Genomic DNA, 17351 nt, shown 5'->3' on the forward strand with positions numbered 1-17351 from the left:
GGTCCAATGACCAGCCACCTGTCACTGCACGGTCCAATGACCAGCCACCTGACATTGCACGGTCCAATGACCAGCCACCTGTCACTGCACGGTCCAATGACCAGCCACCTGTCACTGCACGGTCCAATGACCAGCCACCTGACATTGCACGGTCCAATGACCAGCCACCTGACACCGCACGGTCCAATGACCAGTCACCTGACACCGCACGGTCCAATGACCAGTCACCTGACACCGCACGGTCCAGTGACCAGCCACCTGACACTGCACGGTCCAATGACCAGCCACCTGTCACTGCACGGTCCAATGACCAGCCACCTGACATTGCACGGTCCAATGACCAGCCACCTGTCACTGCACGGTCCAATGACCAGCCACCTGTCACTGCACGGTCCAATGACCAGCCACCTGTCACTGCACGGTCCAATGACCAGCCACCTGACACCGCACGGTCCAATGACCAGCCACCTGACATTGCACGGTCCAATGACCAGCCACCTGACACCGCACGGTCCAGTGACCAGCCACCTGACACCGCACGGTCCAGTGACCAGCCACCTGACACCGCACGGTCCAATGACCAGCCACCTGACACCGCACGGTCCAATGACCAGCCATCTGACATTGCACGGTCCAATGACCAGCCACCTGACATTGCACGGTCCAATGACCAGCCACCTGACACCGCACGGTCCAGTGACCAGCCACCTGACACCGCACGGTCCAATGACCAGCCACCTGACACCGCACGGTCCAATGACCAGCCACCTGACACTGCACGGTCCAATGACCAGCCACCTGACACTGCACGGTCCAATGACCAGCCACCTGACACTGCACGGTCCAATAACCAGCCTCCTGACACTGCACGGTCCAATGACCAGCCACCTGACACTGCACGGTCCAATAACCAGCCACCTGACACTGCACGGTCCAATGACGAGCCTCCTGACACTGCACGGTCCAATGACCAGCCACCTGACACTGCACGGTCCAATGACCAGCCAACTGACACTGCACGGTCCAATGACCAGCCACCTGACACTGCACGGTCCAATGACCAGCTACCTGACACTGCACGGTCCAATGACCAGCCACCTGACACTGCACGGTCCAATAACCAGCCACCTGACACTGCACGGTCCAATGACGAGCCTCCTGACACTGCACGGTCCAATGACCAGTCACCTGACACTGCACGGTCCAATGACCAGCCACCTGACACTGCACAGTCCAATGACCAGCCACCTGACACTGCACAGTCCAATGACCAGCCACCTGACACTGCACGGTCCAATAACCAGCCACCTGACACTGCACGGTCCAATGACCAGCCACCTGTCACTGCACGGTCCAATGACCAGCCACCTGACACCGCACGGTCCAATGACCAGCCACCTGACATTGCACGGTCCAATGACCAGCCACCTGACACCGCACGGTCCAGTGACCAGCCACCTGACACCGCACGGTCCAGTGACCAGCCACCTGACACCGCACGGTCCAATGACCAGCCACCTGACACCGCACGGTCCAATGACCAGCCATCTGACATTGCACGGTCCAATGACCAGCCACCTGACATTGCACGGTCCAATGACCAGCCACCTGACACCGCACGGTCCAGTGACCAGCCACCTGACACCGCACGGTCCAATGACCAGCCACCTGACACCGCACGGTCCAATGACCAGCCACCTGACACTGCACGGTCCAATGACCAGCCACCTGACACTGCACGGTCCAATGACCAGCCACCTGACACTGCACGGTCCAATAACCAGCCTCCTGACACTGCACGGTCCAATGACCAGCCACCTGACACTGCACGGTCCAATAACCAGCCACCTGACACTGCACGGTCCAATGACGAGCCTCCTGACACTGCACGGTCCAATGACCAGCCACCTGACACTGCACGGTCCAATGACCAGCCAACTGACACTGCACGGTCCAATGACCAGCCACCTGACACTGCACGGTCCAATGACCAGCTACCTGACACTGCACGGTCCAATGACCAGCCACCTGACACTGCACGGTCCAATAACCAGCCACCTGACACTGCACGGTCCAATGACGAGCCTCCTGACACTGCACGGTCCAATGACCAGTCACCTGACACTGCACGGTCCAATGACCAGCCACCTGACACTGCACAGTCCAATGACCAGCCACCTGACACTGCACAGTCCAATGACCAGCCACCTGACACTGCACGGTCCAATAACCAGCCACCTGACACTGCACGGTCCAATGACTGTAGGGACTAAACTCTTTCTCTAGGGGACTGGTCATTCCCAAATTATTCATACATTTCCAGGGGGAATAACAGAGGAACCTGAGCAGCCTAAAAAAAGTGTTATCTAATGGGAAATAAAAGTATTTCTGACCACAGACTGTCCAGGAGAAGCCGTAACGCTACTTGAAAGCTAAATTTGGGTCACTCCTCAATCCTCCCTTCCACCCCTTCGTCATGTTTTAGTCAGTACTGTTTCTGGTCATTGGAGACTGGTTGGCGGTAAAGACCTGATGAGATCACTTTCACTGTTATTAAAGGGATTGTCTGAGTGCAGTGACCACAATCTAAGCAATTAACATCCATTGACTACAACAGGCAGCGTAACAATAGAGGTATAAAGATTGCAGCTCCCCAAAACAAACGGCTGAGAGATTAATGGAGGTTTCCATTGTGTTGACACATGATTTACGGTATATATTGTGTATAATGCTGTACGATACGCTGAATGTGTGAGGGGGTTTCTTTTATCCTCGTGCTATGGAATTTCCATGGTAACAATTATTAATCAAAAGTGATTTTGACACGTGCCTATTATTTATGCCGTATCACCACCAGAGCGAAGACTGGGCCCTGAGCAATGACAGCAAGCAGCGGAATGTAAAAACAATCCTGAACAGTCTGGGGGCGCTGCCCGGAAAACACGAGGGTCTGGAGAGACGGGTCCAGGACATCGAACAAGAGCTGAAGAGGCTCGACATAGAGATGGGTGAGCGACAACTGTGCAGGTCACATTACATATTACCGAAATGTGGCTGCAGGACAAGCGTACGACTACTACATTACTGCCCCCCTATGTACAAAACTATAACTACTATAATACTGCCCCTATGTACAAGAATATAACTACTATAATACTGCCCCTATGTACAAGAATATAACTACTATAATACTGCTCCTATGTACAGGAATATAACTACTATAATACTGCTCCTATGTACAAGAATATAACTACTATAATACTGCTCCTATGTACAAGAATATAACTACTATAATACTGCTCCTATGTACAAGAATATAACTACTACAATACTGCTCCTATGTACAAGAATATAACTACTATAATACTGCTCCTATGTACAGGAATATAACTACTATAATACTGCTCCTATGTACAAGAATATAACTACTATAATACTGCTCCTATGTACAAGAATATAACTACTATAATACTGCTCCTATGTACAAGAATATAACTACTATAATACTGCTCCTATGTACAAGAATATAACTACTACAATACTGCTCCTATGTACAAGAATATAACTACTATAATACTGCCCCTATGTACAAGAATATAACTACTATAATACTGCCCCTATGTACAAGAATATAACTACTACAATACTGCCTCCTATGTACAAGAATATAACTACTATAATACTGCTCCTATGTACAGGAATATAACTACTATAATACTGCTCCTATGTACAAGAATATAACTACTACAATACTGCTCCTATGTACAAGAATATAACTACTATAATACTGCCCCTATGTACAAGAATATAACTACTAAAATACTGCCTCCTATGTACAAGAATATAACTACTATAATACTGCTCCTATGTACAAGAATATAACTACTATAATACTGCTCCTATGTACAAGAATATAACTACTATAATACTGCTCCTATGTACAAGAATATAACTACTACAATACTGCTCCTATGTACAAGAATATAACTACTATAATACTGCTCCTATGTACAGGAATATAACTACTATAATACTGCTCCTATGTACAAGAATATAACTACTATAATACTGCTCCTATGTACAAGAATATAACTACTATAATACTGCTCCTATGTACAAGAATATAACTACTACAATACTGCTCCTATGTACAAGAATATAACTACTATAATACTGCCCCTATGTACAAGAATATAACTACTATAATACTGCCCCTATGTACAAGAATATAACTACTACAATACTGCCTCCTATGTACAAGAATATAACTACTATAATACTGCTCCTATGTACAGGAATATAACTACTATAATACTGCTCCTATGTACAAGAATATAACTACTACAATACTGCTCCTATGTACAAGAATATAACTACTATAATACTGCCCCTATGTACAAGAATATAACTACTAAAATACTGCCTCCTATGTACAAGAATATAACTACTATAATACTGCTCCTATGTACAAGAATATAACTACTATAATACTGCCCCTATGTACAAGAATATAACTACTATAATACTGCCTCCTATGTACAAATATATAACTACTATAATACTGCCCCTATGTACAAGAATATAACTACTATAATACTGCTCGTATGTACAAGAATATAACTACTATAATACTGCCCCTATGTACAAGAATATAACTACTATAATACTGCTCCTATGTACAAGAATATAACTACTATAATACTGCTCCCTATGTACAAGAATATGTCTACTATAATACTGCCCCTATGTACAAGAATATATCTACTATAATACTGCCCCTATGTACAAGAATATTACTACTATAATACTGCTCCCTATGTACAAGAATATAACTACTATAATACTGCTCCTATGTACAAGAATATAACTACTGTAATACTGCCCCTATGTACAAGAATATAACTACTATAATACTGCCCCCTATGTACAAGAATATAACTACTATAATACTGCTCGTATGTACAAGAATATAACTACTATAATACTGCCCCTATGTACAAGAATATAACTACTATAATACTGCTCCTATGTACAAGAATATAACTACTATAATACTGCTCCCTATGTACAAGAATATGTCTACTATAATACTGCCCCTATGTACAAGAATATATCTACTATAATACTGCCCCTATGTACAAGAATATTACTACTATAATACTGCTCCCTATGTACAAGAATATAACTACTATAATACTGCTCCTATGTACAAGAATATAACTACTGTAATACTGCTCCTATGTACAAGAATATAACTACTATAATACTGCCCCTATGTACAAGAATATAACTACTATAATACTGCCCCCTATGTACAAGAATATAACTACTATAATACTGCCCCTATGTGCAAGAATATAACTCCTATAATACTGCCCCCTATGTACAAGAATATTACTACTATAATACTGCTCCCTATGTACAAGAATATAACTACTATAATACTGCTCCTATGTACAAGAATATAACTACTATAATACTGCCCCTATGTACAAGAATATAACTACTATAATACTGCCCCTATGTACAAGAATATAACTACTATAATACTGCCCCTATGTGCAAGAATATAACTGCTATAATACTGCCCCTATGTGCAAGAATATAACTGCTATAATACTGCCCCTATGTGCAAGAATATAACTCCTATAATACTGCCCCTATGTGCAAGAATATAACTACTATAATACTGCCCCTATGTACAAGAATATAACTACTATAATACTGCCCCTATGTGCAAGAATATAACTGCTATAATACTGCCCCTATGTGCAAGAATATAACTGCTATAATACTGCCCCTATGTGCAAGAATATAACTGCTATAATACTGCCCCTATGTGCAAGAATATAACTCCTATAATACTGCCCCTATGTGCAAGAATATAACTGCTATAATACTGCCCCTATGTACAAGAATATAACTGCTATAATACTGTTCCTATGTACAAGAATATAACTACTATAATACTTCTCCCTATGTACAAGAATATAACTACTATAATACTGCTCCCTATGTACAAGAATATAACTACTATAATACTGCTCCTATGTACAAGAATATAACTACTATAATACTGCCCCTATGTACAAGAATATAACTGCTATAATACTGCCCCTATGTACAAGAATATAACTACTATAATACTGCTCCTATGTACAAGAATATAACTACTATAATACTGCTCCTATGTACAAGGATATAACTACTATAATACTGCTCCTGTGTACAAGAATATAACTACTATAATACTGCTCCTGTGTACAAGAATATAACTACTATAATACTGTTCCTATGTACAAGAATATAACTACTATAATACTTCTCCCTATGTACAAGAATATAACTACTATAATACTGCTCCCTATGTACAAGAATATAACTACTATAATACTGCTCCTATGTACAAGAATATAACTACTATAATACTGCCCCTATGTACAAGAATATAACTGCTATAATACTGCCCCTATGTACAAATATATAACTACTATAATACTGCCCCTATGTACAAGAATATAACTACTATAATACTGCTCGTATGTACAAGAATATAACTACTATAATACTGCCCCTATGTACAAGAATATAACTACTATAATACTGCTCCTATGTACAAGAATATAACTACTATAATACTGCTCCCTATGTACAAGAATATGTCTACTATAATACTGCCCCTATGTACAAGAATATATCTACTATAATACTGCCCCTATGTACAAGAATATTACTACTATAATACTGCTCCCTATGTACAAGAATATAACTACTATAATACTGCTCCTATGTACAAGAATATAACTACTGTAATACTGCCCCTATGTACAAGAATATAACTACTATAATACTGCCCCCTATGTACAAGAATATAACTACTATAATACTGCTCGTATGTACAAGAATATAACTACTATAATACTGCCCCTATGTACAAGAATATAACTACTATAATACTGCTCCTATGTACAAGAATATAACTACTATAATACTGCTCCCTATGTACAAGAATATGTCTACTATAATACTGCCCCTATGTACAAGAATATATCTACTATAATACTGCCCCTATGTACAAGAATATTACTACTATAATACTGCTCCCTATGTACAAGAATATAACTACTATAATACTGCTCCTATGTACAAGAATATAACTACTGTAATACTGCCCCTATGTACAAGAATATAACTACTATAATACTGCCCCCTATGTACAAGAATATAACTACTATAATACTGCCCCTATGTGCAAGAATATAACTCCTATAATACTGCCCCCTATGTACAAGAATATTACTACTATAATACTGCTCCCTATGTACAAGAATATAACTACTATAATACTGCTCCTATGTACAAGAATATAACTACTATAATACTGCCCCTATGTACAAGAATATAACTACTATAATACTGCCCCTATGTACAAGAATATAACTGCTATAATACTGCCCCTATGTGCAAGAATATAACTGCTATAATACTGCCCCTATGTGCAAGAATATAACTGCTATAATACTGCCCCTATGTGCAAGAATATAACTGCTATAATACTGCCCCTATGTGCAAGAATATAACTCCTATAATACTGCCCCTATGTGCAAGAATATAACTGCTATAATACTGCCCCTATGTACAAGAATATAACTACTATAATACTGTTCCTATGTACAAGAATATAACTACTATAATACTTCTCCCTATGTACAAGAATATAACTACTATAATACTGCTCCCTATGTACAAGAATATAACTACTATAATACTGCTCCTATGTACAAGAATATAACTACTATAATACTGCCCCTATGTACAAGAATATAACTGCTATAATACTGCCCCTATGTACAAGAATATAACTACTATAATACTGCTCCTATGTACAAGAATATAACTACTATAATACTGCTCCTATGTACAAGGATATAACTACTATAATACTGCTCCTGTGTACAAGAATATAACTACTATAATACTGCTCCTGTGTACAAGAATATAACTACTATAATACTGCTCCTGTGTACAAGAATATAACTACTATAATACTGCCCCTGTGTACAAGAATATAACTACTATAATACTGCCCCTATGTGCAAGAATATACCGTAACTATTATAATACTGCTCCTATGTACAAGAATATAACTACTATAATACTGCTCCTATGTACAAGAATATAACTACTATAATACTGCCCCTATGTACAAGAATATAACTACTATAATACTGCCCCTGTGTACAAGAATATAACTACTATAATACTGCTCCTATGTACAAGAATATAACTACTATAATACTGCCCCTATGTACAAGAATATAACTACTATAATACTGCTCCTATGTACAAGAATATAACTACTATAATACTGCCCCTATGTACAAGAATATAACTACTATAATACTGCCCCTGTGTACAAGAATATAACTACTATAATACTGCCCCATGTACAAGAATATAACTACTATAATACTGCTCCTATGTACAAGAATATAACTACTATAATACTGTCCCTATGTACAAGAATATAACTACTATAATACTGCCCCTGTGTACAAGAATATAACTACTATAATACTGCTCCTATGTACAAGAATATAACTACTATAATACTGCTCCTATGTACAAGAATATAACTACTATAATACTGCTCCTATGTACAAGAATATAACTACTATAATACTGCCCCTATGTACAAGAATATATCTACTATAATACTGCCCCCTATGTACAAGAATATAACTACTATAATACTGCCCCTATGTGCAAGAATATAACTCCTATAATACTGCCCCTATGTGCAAGAATATAACTGCTATAATACTGCCCCTATGTGCAAGAATATAACTGCTATAATACTGCCCCTATGTGCAAGAATATAACTACTATAATACTGCCCCTATGTGCAAGAATATAACTACTATAATACTGCCCCTATGTACAAGAATATAACTACTATAATACTGTTCCTATGTACAAGAATATAACTACTATAATACTGCTCCTATGTACAAGAATATAACTACTATAATACTGCTCCTATGTACAAGAACATAACTACTATAATACTGCCCCTATGTACAAGAATATAACTACTATAATACTTCTCCCTATGTACAAGAATATAACTACTATAATACTACTCCCTATGTACAAGAATATAACTACTATAATACTGCTCCTATGTACAAGAATATAACTGCTATAATACTGCCCCTATGTACAAGAATATAACTACTATAATACTACTCCCTATGTACAAGAATATAACTACTATAATACTGCTCCTATGTACAAGAATATAACTACTATAATACTGCTCCTATGTACAAGAATATAACTACTATAATACTGCCCATATGTACAAGAATATAACTACTATAATACTGCTCCTATGTACAAGAATATAACTACTATAATACTGCTCCTATATACAAGAATATAACTGCTATAATACTGCCCCTATGTACAAGAATATAACTACTATAATACTGCCCCTATGTACAAGAATATAACTACTATAATACTGCTCCTATGTACAGGAATATAACTACTATAATACTGCCCCTATGTACTCTGATTGCAGGTAAGAACCGTATTCCTGAAGATTTGCTCCAGCAGTTACGGAGCGTCCGGCAGGATGTGGACACTCTCTTCGCTGAGAATCGGAAGGTGACGTCTTGTGAGGCCTCGGACAGTGATGTTTCCGCTGCGGCTCGATCAATCTTCCATTACATTTTCCTCACTTTCAGGACAAGGTTGACTTGAGCGCCCTGAAGAGTGGACTCCATGATCTTAATATGGCGCTACAACGACTGGATAGTAAGACTGACAAGTTGGCAGCAGATCTGTCCGAGACCGCGGTGAGGGAGCGCAGCAGACGGTGTTATTCATGGTTGTGGGATGTGAGAGGGAAACGTCTGCTGAGCCGCGTATCTAATCCATCACGTGTGATACCTCTCCTTACAGACCCTTCAGAGTCAGATTGATGAGCTGGAGAAGAAAAAGTTGGATCAGGCGGATTTCATGTTGGAGCTGAATCTGGTACATGTGTATCTATCACAGGGGTCCCGGATTATACAAGGGACATGGTGTGAGTGGCCCCAGATTGTACATGGGACGTGCTGTGAAGGGTCCCAGATTGTACATGAGACGTGGTGTGAGGGGCCCCGGATTGTACATGAGACGTGGTGTGAGGGGCCCCGGATTGTACATGAGACGTGGTGTGAGGGGCCCCGGATTGTACATGAGACGTGGTGTGAGGGGCCCTGGATTGTACATGAGACGTGGTGTGAGGGGGCCCGGATTGTACATGAGACGTGGTGTGAGGGGGCCCAGATTGTACATGAGACGTGGTGTGAGGGGCCCTGGATTGTACATGAGACGTGGTGTGAGGGGGCCCAGATTGTACAAGAGACGTGCTGTGAGGGGGCCTGGATTGTACATGAGACGTGGTGTGAGGGGGCCCTGGATTGTACATGAGACGTGGTGTGAGGGGCCCTGGATTGTACATGAGACGTGGTGTGAGGGGGCCCAGATTGTACAAGAGACGTGCTGTGAGGGGGCCTGGATTGTACATGAGGCTTGGTATGAGGGGCCCTGGATTGTACATGAGACGTGGTGTGAGGGGGTCCGGATTGTACATGAGACGTGGTGTGAGGGGGCCTGGATTGTAGATGAGACGTGGTGTGATGGGGCCCCGGATTGTACATGAGACGTGGTGTGATGGGGCCCGGATTGTACATGAGATGTGGTGTGAGGGGGCCCGGATTGTACATGAGACGTGGTGTGAGGGGGCCCAGATTGTACATGAGACGTGGTGTGATGGGGCCCTGGATTGTACATGAGACGTGGTGTGATGGGGCCCTGGATTGTACATGAGACGTGGTGTGAGGGGCCCCAGATTGTACATGAGACGTGGTGTGAGGGGGTCCGGATTGTACATGAGACGTGGTGTGATGGGGCCCTGGATTGTACATGAGACGTGGTGTGATGGGGCCTGGATTGTACATGAGACGTGGTGTGAGGGGGCCCTGATTGTACATGAGACGTGGTGTGAGGGGGCCCAGATTGTACATGAGACGTGGTGTGATGGGGCCCTGGATTGTACATGAGACGTGGTGTGATGGGGCCCTGGATTGTACATGAGACGTGGTGTGAGGGGGCCCAGATTGTACATGAGACGTGGTGTGAGGGGGCCATGATTGTACATGAGACGTGGTGTGAGGGGCCCTGGATTGTACACGAGACGTGGTGTGAGGGGCCCCGGATTGTACAAGAGCCGTGGTGTGAGGGGGCCTGGCTTTTACATGAGATGTGGTGTGAGGGGGCCTGGCTTTTACATGACATGTGGTGTGAGGGGGCCTGGCTTTTACACGAGACGTGGTGTGATGGGGCCTGGATTGTACATGGGATGTGGTGTGAGGAGCCCCGGATTGTACAAGAGCCGTGGTGTGAGGGGGCCTGGCTTTTACACGAGACGTGGTGTGAGGGCTCCCGGTTCGGAAGTTATGTTGGGACCCGGGTTCACCACACATAGCCTCTTATGCTCCAGTCACACGAGAACTGCGAGAGACTTGGGTGACGTCAGAGTCTTATTTACAGAAGGCGGACAGGCGGGCGCTGGAGACACTGGTGGGCCGTGCAGACCTGGAGGCCGCGATCAGCGAGGTTAATGCCGTGCTGGAGGCTTTGATCAAGAAACTGGCGGTGCAGGAGTCGGAGTGGCAGAACATGCTGGCCAAGCTCCTGGCCGGGCTAGAGGCCAAGGTAACAGTATACACAGCCGCTGTGCACAGCCCTGTGGTGCATTGTGGGAGATTAACAGGGCCGCCATGACTAGAGTTTAGCAAATCTTTGAAAGTCTTGTTCCGATTATGATCGGCGCCGAATATAGTTTTTGCGTTATTGGAGTCAATAGGAGTATAAATTAAGGAATGCAGTATGTTCGGAACCGATCATCAAAACATAAATTTGGCACGAATATGGTACAAATATGGTAGGAACATGGCACATTTGGATTCGGCAATCTTTTACCGAACATATTAGCTCAACTCTAGGCATGACATCAGAAACAATCAGCCCCTTACAATACGCATTACTGAGAAGCCGTCGGTTGGCGCTGTGCCATTGAACCAGAGGCCTATGCTCTCACCATGCAGTGCCCTCGCACCACAGCCCTGTGCTCCCACCAGCACCCTGTGCTCTCACCAGCACCTTGTCCTCGCACCAGCGCTCTGTCCTCCCAACGCCTTGTCCTCCTTGTACCAGCGCCATCCTCTCACTAGCAACCTGCCCTCGCACCAGCGCCTTGTCCTCGCACCAGCGCCTCGTCCTCTCACCAAGGCCTTGCCCCAGCGCCCTACCCTCTCACCAGCGCCTTGCCCTCACACCAGCACCTTGTCCTCGCACCAGTACCCTGTGCTCTCACCATGCCATGCCCTGGCACCAGAGCCCTGTGCTGCCACCAGCACCCTGGGCTCTCACCAGCACCTTGTCCTGTCACCATTGTCCTGTGCTCCCACCAGCACCTTGTCCTCGCACCAGCGCCCTGTCCTCCCAACGCCTTGTCCTCCTTGTACCAGCGCCATCCTCTCACTAGCAACCTGCCCTCGCACCAGCGCCTTGTCCTCTCACCAGCGCCTCGTCCTCTCATCCGCGCCCTGCCCTCTCACCAGTGCCTTGTCCTCGCACCAGCGCCCTGTCCTCTCACCAAGGCCTTGCCCCAGCGCCCTACCCTCTCACCAGCGCCTTGCCCTCACACCAGCACCTTGTCCTCGCACCAGTACCCTGTGCTCTCACCATGCCATGCCCTGGCACCAGAGCCCTGTGCTGCCACCAGCACCCTGGGCTCTCACCAGCACCTTCTCCTGTCACCATTGTCCTGTGCTCCCACCAGCGCCCCGTCCTCCCAATGCCTTATCCTCGTACCAACGCCATCCTCTCACTAGCACCCTGTCCTCGCACCAGTGCCCTTTCCTCTCACCCGCGCCTTGTCCTCTCACCAGCGCCCTGTCCTCGCACCAGAGCCCTATCCTCTCACCAGCGCCTTGTCCTCGCACCAGAGCCCTGTCCTCGCACCAGCGCCTTGTCCCTCTCACCAGCGCCTTGTACTCTCACCAGAACCCTGTCCTCTCACCAGCGCCTTGTCCTCGCACCAGAACCCTGTCCTCTCACCAGCGCCTTGTCCTCGCACCAGAGCCCTGTCCTCGCACCAGCGCCTTGTCCCTCTCACCAGCGCCTTGTACTCTCACCAGAACCCTGTCCTCTCACCAGCGCCTTGTCCTCGCACCAGAACCCTGTCCTCTCACCAGCGCCTTGTCCTCGCACCAGAGCCCTATCCTCTCACCAGAGCCCTATCCTCTCACCAGCGCCTTGTCCTCGCACCAGCACCCTGTGCTCTCACCAGCACCTTGTCCTCTCACCAGCGCCTTGTCCTCTCACCAGAACCCTGTCCTCTCACCAGCGCCTTGTCCTCGCACCAGAACCCTGTCCTCTCACCAGCGCCTTGTCCTCGCACCAGAGCCCTGGGCTCTAAGACCTTTGTTCCTGGCTAAGCAATCATCATCGCTAGGAAACACAAAAGACCCGATCAGGAGTCCACAGGAGATAGTGGCCCAGGGATAGAGGCAAACACTGTTATCTCTAACACATTCATCTCCTGAAATACTCTGTGCTGCTGAGCAGCCTGTTCATTCCATTTGATTAAAGCATTTTGTGCATCTTCTAGTTGAGCCGGTCGGATTTGGACTCTGTTCACAAGGACCTAGAGGAGCTCTGGAAATTCCTGAAGAAGCATCTCAGCTCCAGCCAGACCTTCGATCCAGATGGGGCAGCGGGCTTCAGGAAGTGAGTGGTGCGCGCATGTTTCACGCTCCCCAATGATTGAGAGTAGAATTGACATAAAGCAGAATCATATTTGTAGCGCCCCCACTGCCGCAGGGCCGAGGGGTACCCGGTACCGGGCCTCTGAGTCTCTGCTCTGGGGTTGTCACGGTGGCTGGACCCGGTCCGTGACCCTGCTGGGGGGCGTACAATGAAGGTGGAAGGTGTAGTGATGATATTATGGTGCGGTGCAGGCCGCAGTAAATAACGAGGACACCAGGTTGCAGTCTCTTTACCTCTTTACTGAAGGCTTCAGGATCCTCAGTCCGGAATACGGTTAACCGGGCTGTTTGAGTCCGGCCGGTCTGATGGCACCTCCAGAGTTCCCTTTGCAGGTGGAAATCTGTGCCTACCTTCTAGCGCTATGTGTTGTGGGCCTCCCCTGCTGTGCTTACGGGATAGTCCCCACAACTGTTGTGTCTGTTTCTCGTGTTCCCTCACAACTCGATTCTGATGTTCTTCTTCGTCCCCCAGATGCTATGGTTAGGACGCACCCGTATGACGGGTAGGCTCGGAGCTCTTCCTGGACCCTAGTGTCGCCCCTCTCCTGTTGTTGCCCCCTGTGTCTTCTTAGGTGATTTGAGTGAGACAGCCCGCCTATAACTGACTGTCCTGCCGTAGGTTTGAAGTTTGGCCTGGAGCTCAATACTTCCTCGGCGTTCCGGCCACCGGTTGTTTGCGCCTCAGTAGGATGTTGCCTCGTCTTACAGCACGACTCCTACTGGTATTCTCCTTGTTGCGTTGATCTCGTTTCTCACTCAGCACAATAAACCTCGCTTCTTGTCCTTTCTTAGGGCACCGCCGCTATCTCGTGCAGGCACGGTCCCGTAACGTTCTCTCTGTTCGCTAGGCCTCTGTCAGGATCCCACCCCTGACAGGGACCCCCCTGAGTCTCTCCCCGCAACACCCTCTGCCACAGGATGTTGCCTGTTCGATTCCCAGTCAGCTTCTCACTAACTTCCTGTCTAACCCCCAGTTTTACCAGACTGTGAGGAGTGGCCTAATACATAGCACCCTTAGCTCCCCCTGGAGGCCAGACTGTGAAGTGTATTGAAATATCCAAAAAATAGAACAAAAGCGGAAGCTTTATGCCAATTAAAAAGAAGAATTTTATTAATAACTCATTAAAAATTCTAGTAAAGTCCAAATGACATACAGTGGAGAAACATAAGACAGAAAATATACTGTCTGCTGTAGGAATACATATATAAATACACCTATTCAACATAAAGTGTTCCCTAATAGATAAAGCCCAATAAAGACAAACAATGTCTATAGATAGTTCAAGCAAATAATAGCCAATGCTAAAATGCATAATCCATAATATGGGCTAAATGGAAATGCACGGGTCAGTGCTGCATGTCATATATACACTGGGGCTACCGAATGCACTTATACATAAATTAATATATTGGCCACATAGTAGTGCTCAAATATAGGGCATAGTATAGGATATAAAGGTTGGTGCCACTATGTATATCAGTATATTTACTGCTCTGCTGTTACAGGTAAACATATCTGCACTTCCCCTTATGTTTTATGTCTGTATATCATCTAGCATGTGGTCAGCAGACTGATATACATAGTGGCACCAACCTTTATATCCTATACTATGCCCTATATTTGAGCACTACTATGTGGCCAATATATTAATTTATGTATAAGTGCATTCGGTAGCCCCAGTGTATATATGACATGCAGCACTGACCCGTGCATTTCCATTTAGCCCATATTATGGATTATGCATTTTAGCATTGGCTATTATTTGCTTGAACTATCTATAGACATTGTTTGTCTTTATTGGGCTTTATCTATTAGGGAACACTTTATGTTGAATAGGTGTATTTATATATGTATTCCTACAGCAGACAGTATATTTTCTGTCTTATGTTTCTCCACTGTATGTCATTTGGACTTTACTAGAATTTTTAATGAGTTATTAATAAAATTCTTCTTTTTAATTGGCATAAAGCTTCCGCTTTTGTTCTATTTTTTGGATATTTGTTTTGCTTTGGAAGTGCCTGTGATATAGGCTATTGTTTGGGATATATGTGAAGTGTATTGGTGTCTGTGATACCTGGTCAGGTGAACTCCTTCAGTGCCATCAGACGTACCATAGCCCCCCTTAGCGGCGGAGCATCAGTACTGCAACGACCAGGACTCTGGGGCGCTGCATATTCACGGGCCCCTGCACCGAGGCGCTGTCCAGCAGGGGGCGCCCTGTAACTGTTCATTCTGAGCATGAAGGGAATTCTAAGACTGACACCGGGTGTAGATGAAGCCAGGGGATCGGCGAAACTGACACTCACAGACCCACCAAAATCCTAACCTTTGTGACAGCCGGTGCCTTTATATCGTGACGGGAAATCTGCCGGGTAGCACTTATCAAACATTGTGTATTCTAGAGCAGGCTATGACAGATATGGCAAAGCCCCTGGGCCTGACGGGTTTCCCATTGAATTCTACAAGAAATACCGGGACAAACTGGCACCACTCTTATTGAAGGTGCTCCAGGGACTATGGGAGGGAGGATCCATGCCTGAAATATTTTATGATGCAAATATTATAGTGCTTAAGAAGGAAGGGAAGGACCTCTTGGAATGTGGGTCGTATCGCCCCATATCACTGGTAAACGTAGATTATAAAATTTTCACCAAAATTTTGGCTACTAGGTTGAACACGATTGTACTAGACCTTATACATCCAGACCAGACTGGTTTTATGCCTGGGAAGAGTACCTCCATTAATATCAGGCGGGTTCAATATAGTTCTCTAGAATTGGATAATAATTGGGCATTGGCGTCGCTGGATACGGCCAAGGCATTTGATTCTCTTGAATGGCCTTTTCTCTCTGCCTGTCTGCATAAATACGGTTTTGGGGATAAATTCTTGAGAGGGATAGGTATACTCTATAAGAATCCCAGGGCGCGTATAATTGTGAACAATTCCATCTCTGAACCTTTTAACCTTACATAGGGGAACCCGTCAGGGGTGTCCTCTATCCCCGGTTCTCTTTGCCCTTGCGATAGAGGCTCTGGCAATGCGTATAAGATTAATTAAGTTGGCAAGATTAATATGGAGGCAAATTAAAAAAATCATCAGATTTGTAGATATAGTGGCTGAAATGCCATTGTGGAATAATGGTTATCTCCCGCAGTTGCTGAACCATCCACCTACCGAATATTGGGTTTCGTGCGGTGTTCTCTCGATCAGCGACATATATGACCAAGGGGTCTTTATATCCTTTGAACACTTACAGAATACTTATAATATCCTGAGATCTCAATTCTTCCGTTATTTACAATTAAGATCAGCTTTCCAATCACACATGCGGAATATAGGTACAAGTCGGGCTATTTCATCTTTGCCTTTGATAGGCATTCTCAAATCACAGGGTCCTCAAGGACTCATATCCTCTTTATAGACATATTTGTTGTCCCAGGGAGTTGGGTCTGCCATGAATTCTA

At 44.7% G+C, this 17351-nt stretch overlaps 1 protein-coding gene across 2 annotated transcripts in view; it reads left to right on the plus strand.

Moving 5' to 3' along the window:
- The window catches only part of C7H16orf96 (chromosome 7 C16orf96 homolog), a 30776-nt gene that overhangs the window by 5599 nt on the left and 7826 nt on the right, over nucleotides 1-17351 (plus strand). For both annotated transcript variants that reach the window (XM_077274158.1, XM_077274159.1), the window contains 6 exons: nucleotides 2858-3008; nucleotides 9587-9672; nucleotides 9753-9863; nucleotides 9970-10044; nucleotides 11605-11769; nucleotides 13730-13848. In XM_077274158.1, coding sequence (XP_077130273.1) covers nucleotides 2858-3008; nucleotides 9587-9672; nucleotides 9753-9863; nucleotides 9970-10044; nucleotides 11605-11769; nucleotides 13730-13848 — 707 coding nt within the window. The remainder of the gene's footprint in view (nucleotides 1-2857; nucleotides 3009-9586; nucleotides 9673-9752; nucleotides 9864-9969; nucleotides 10045-11604; nucleotides 11770-13729; nucleotides 13849-17351) is intronic.

The sequence above is a fragment of the Ranitomeya variabilis genome, chromosome 7 (genome assembly GCF_051348905.1).
Source record: "Ranitomeya variabilis isolate aRanVar5 chromosome 7, aRanVar5.hap1, whole genome shotgun sequence".
Taxonomy (NCBI): Eukaryota; Metazoa; Chordata; class Amphibia; order Anura; family Dendrobatidae; genus Ranitomeya; species Ranitomeya variabilis.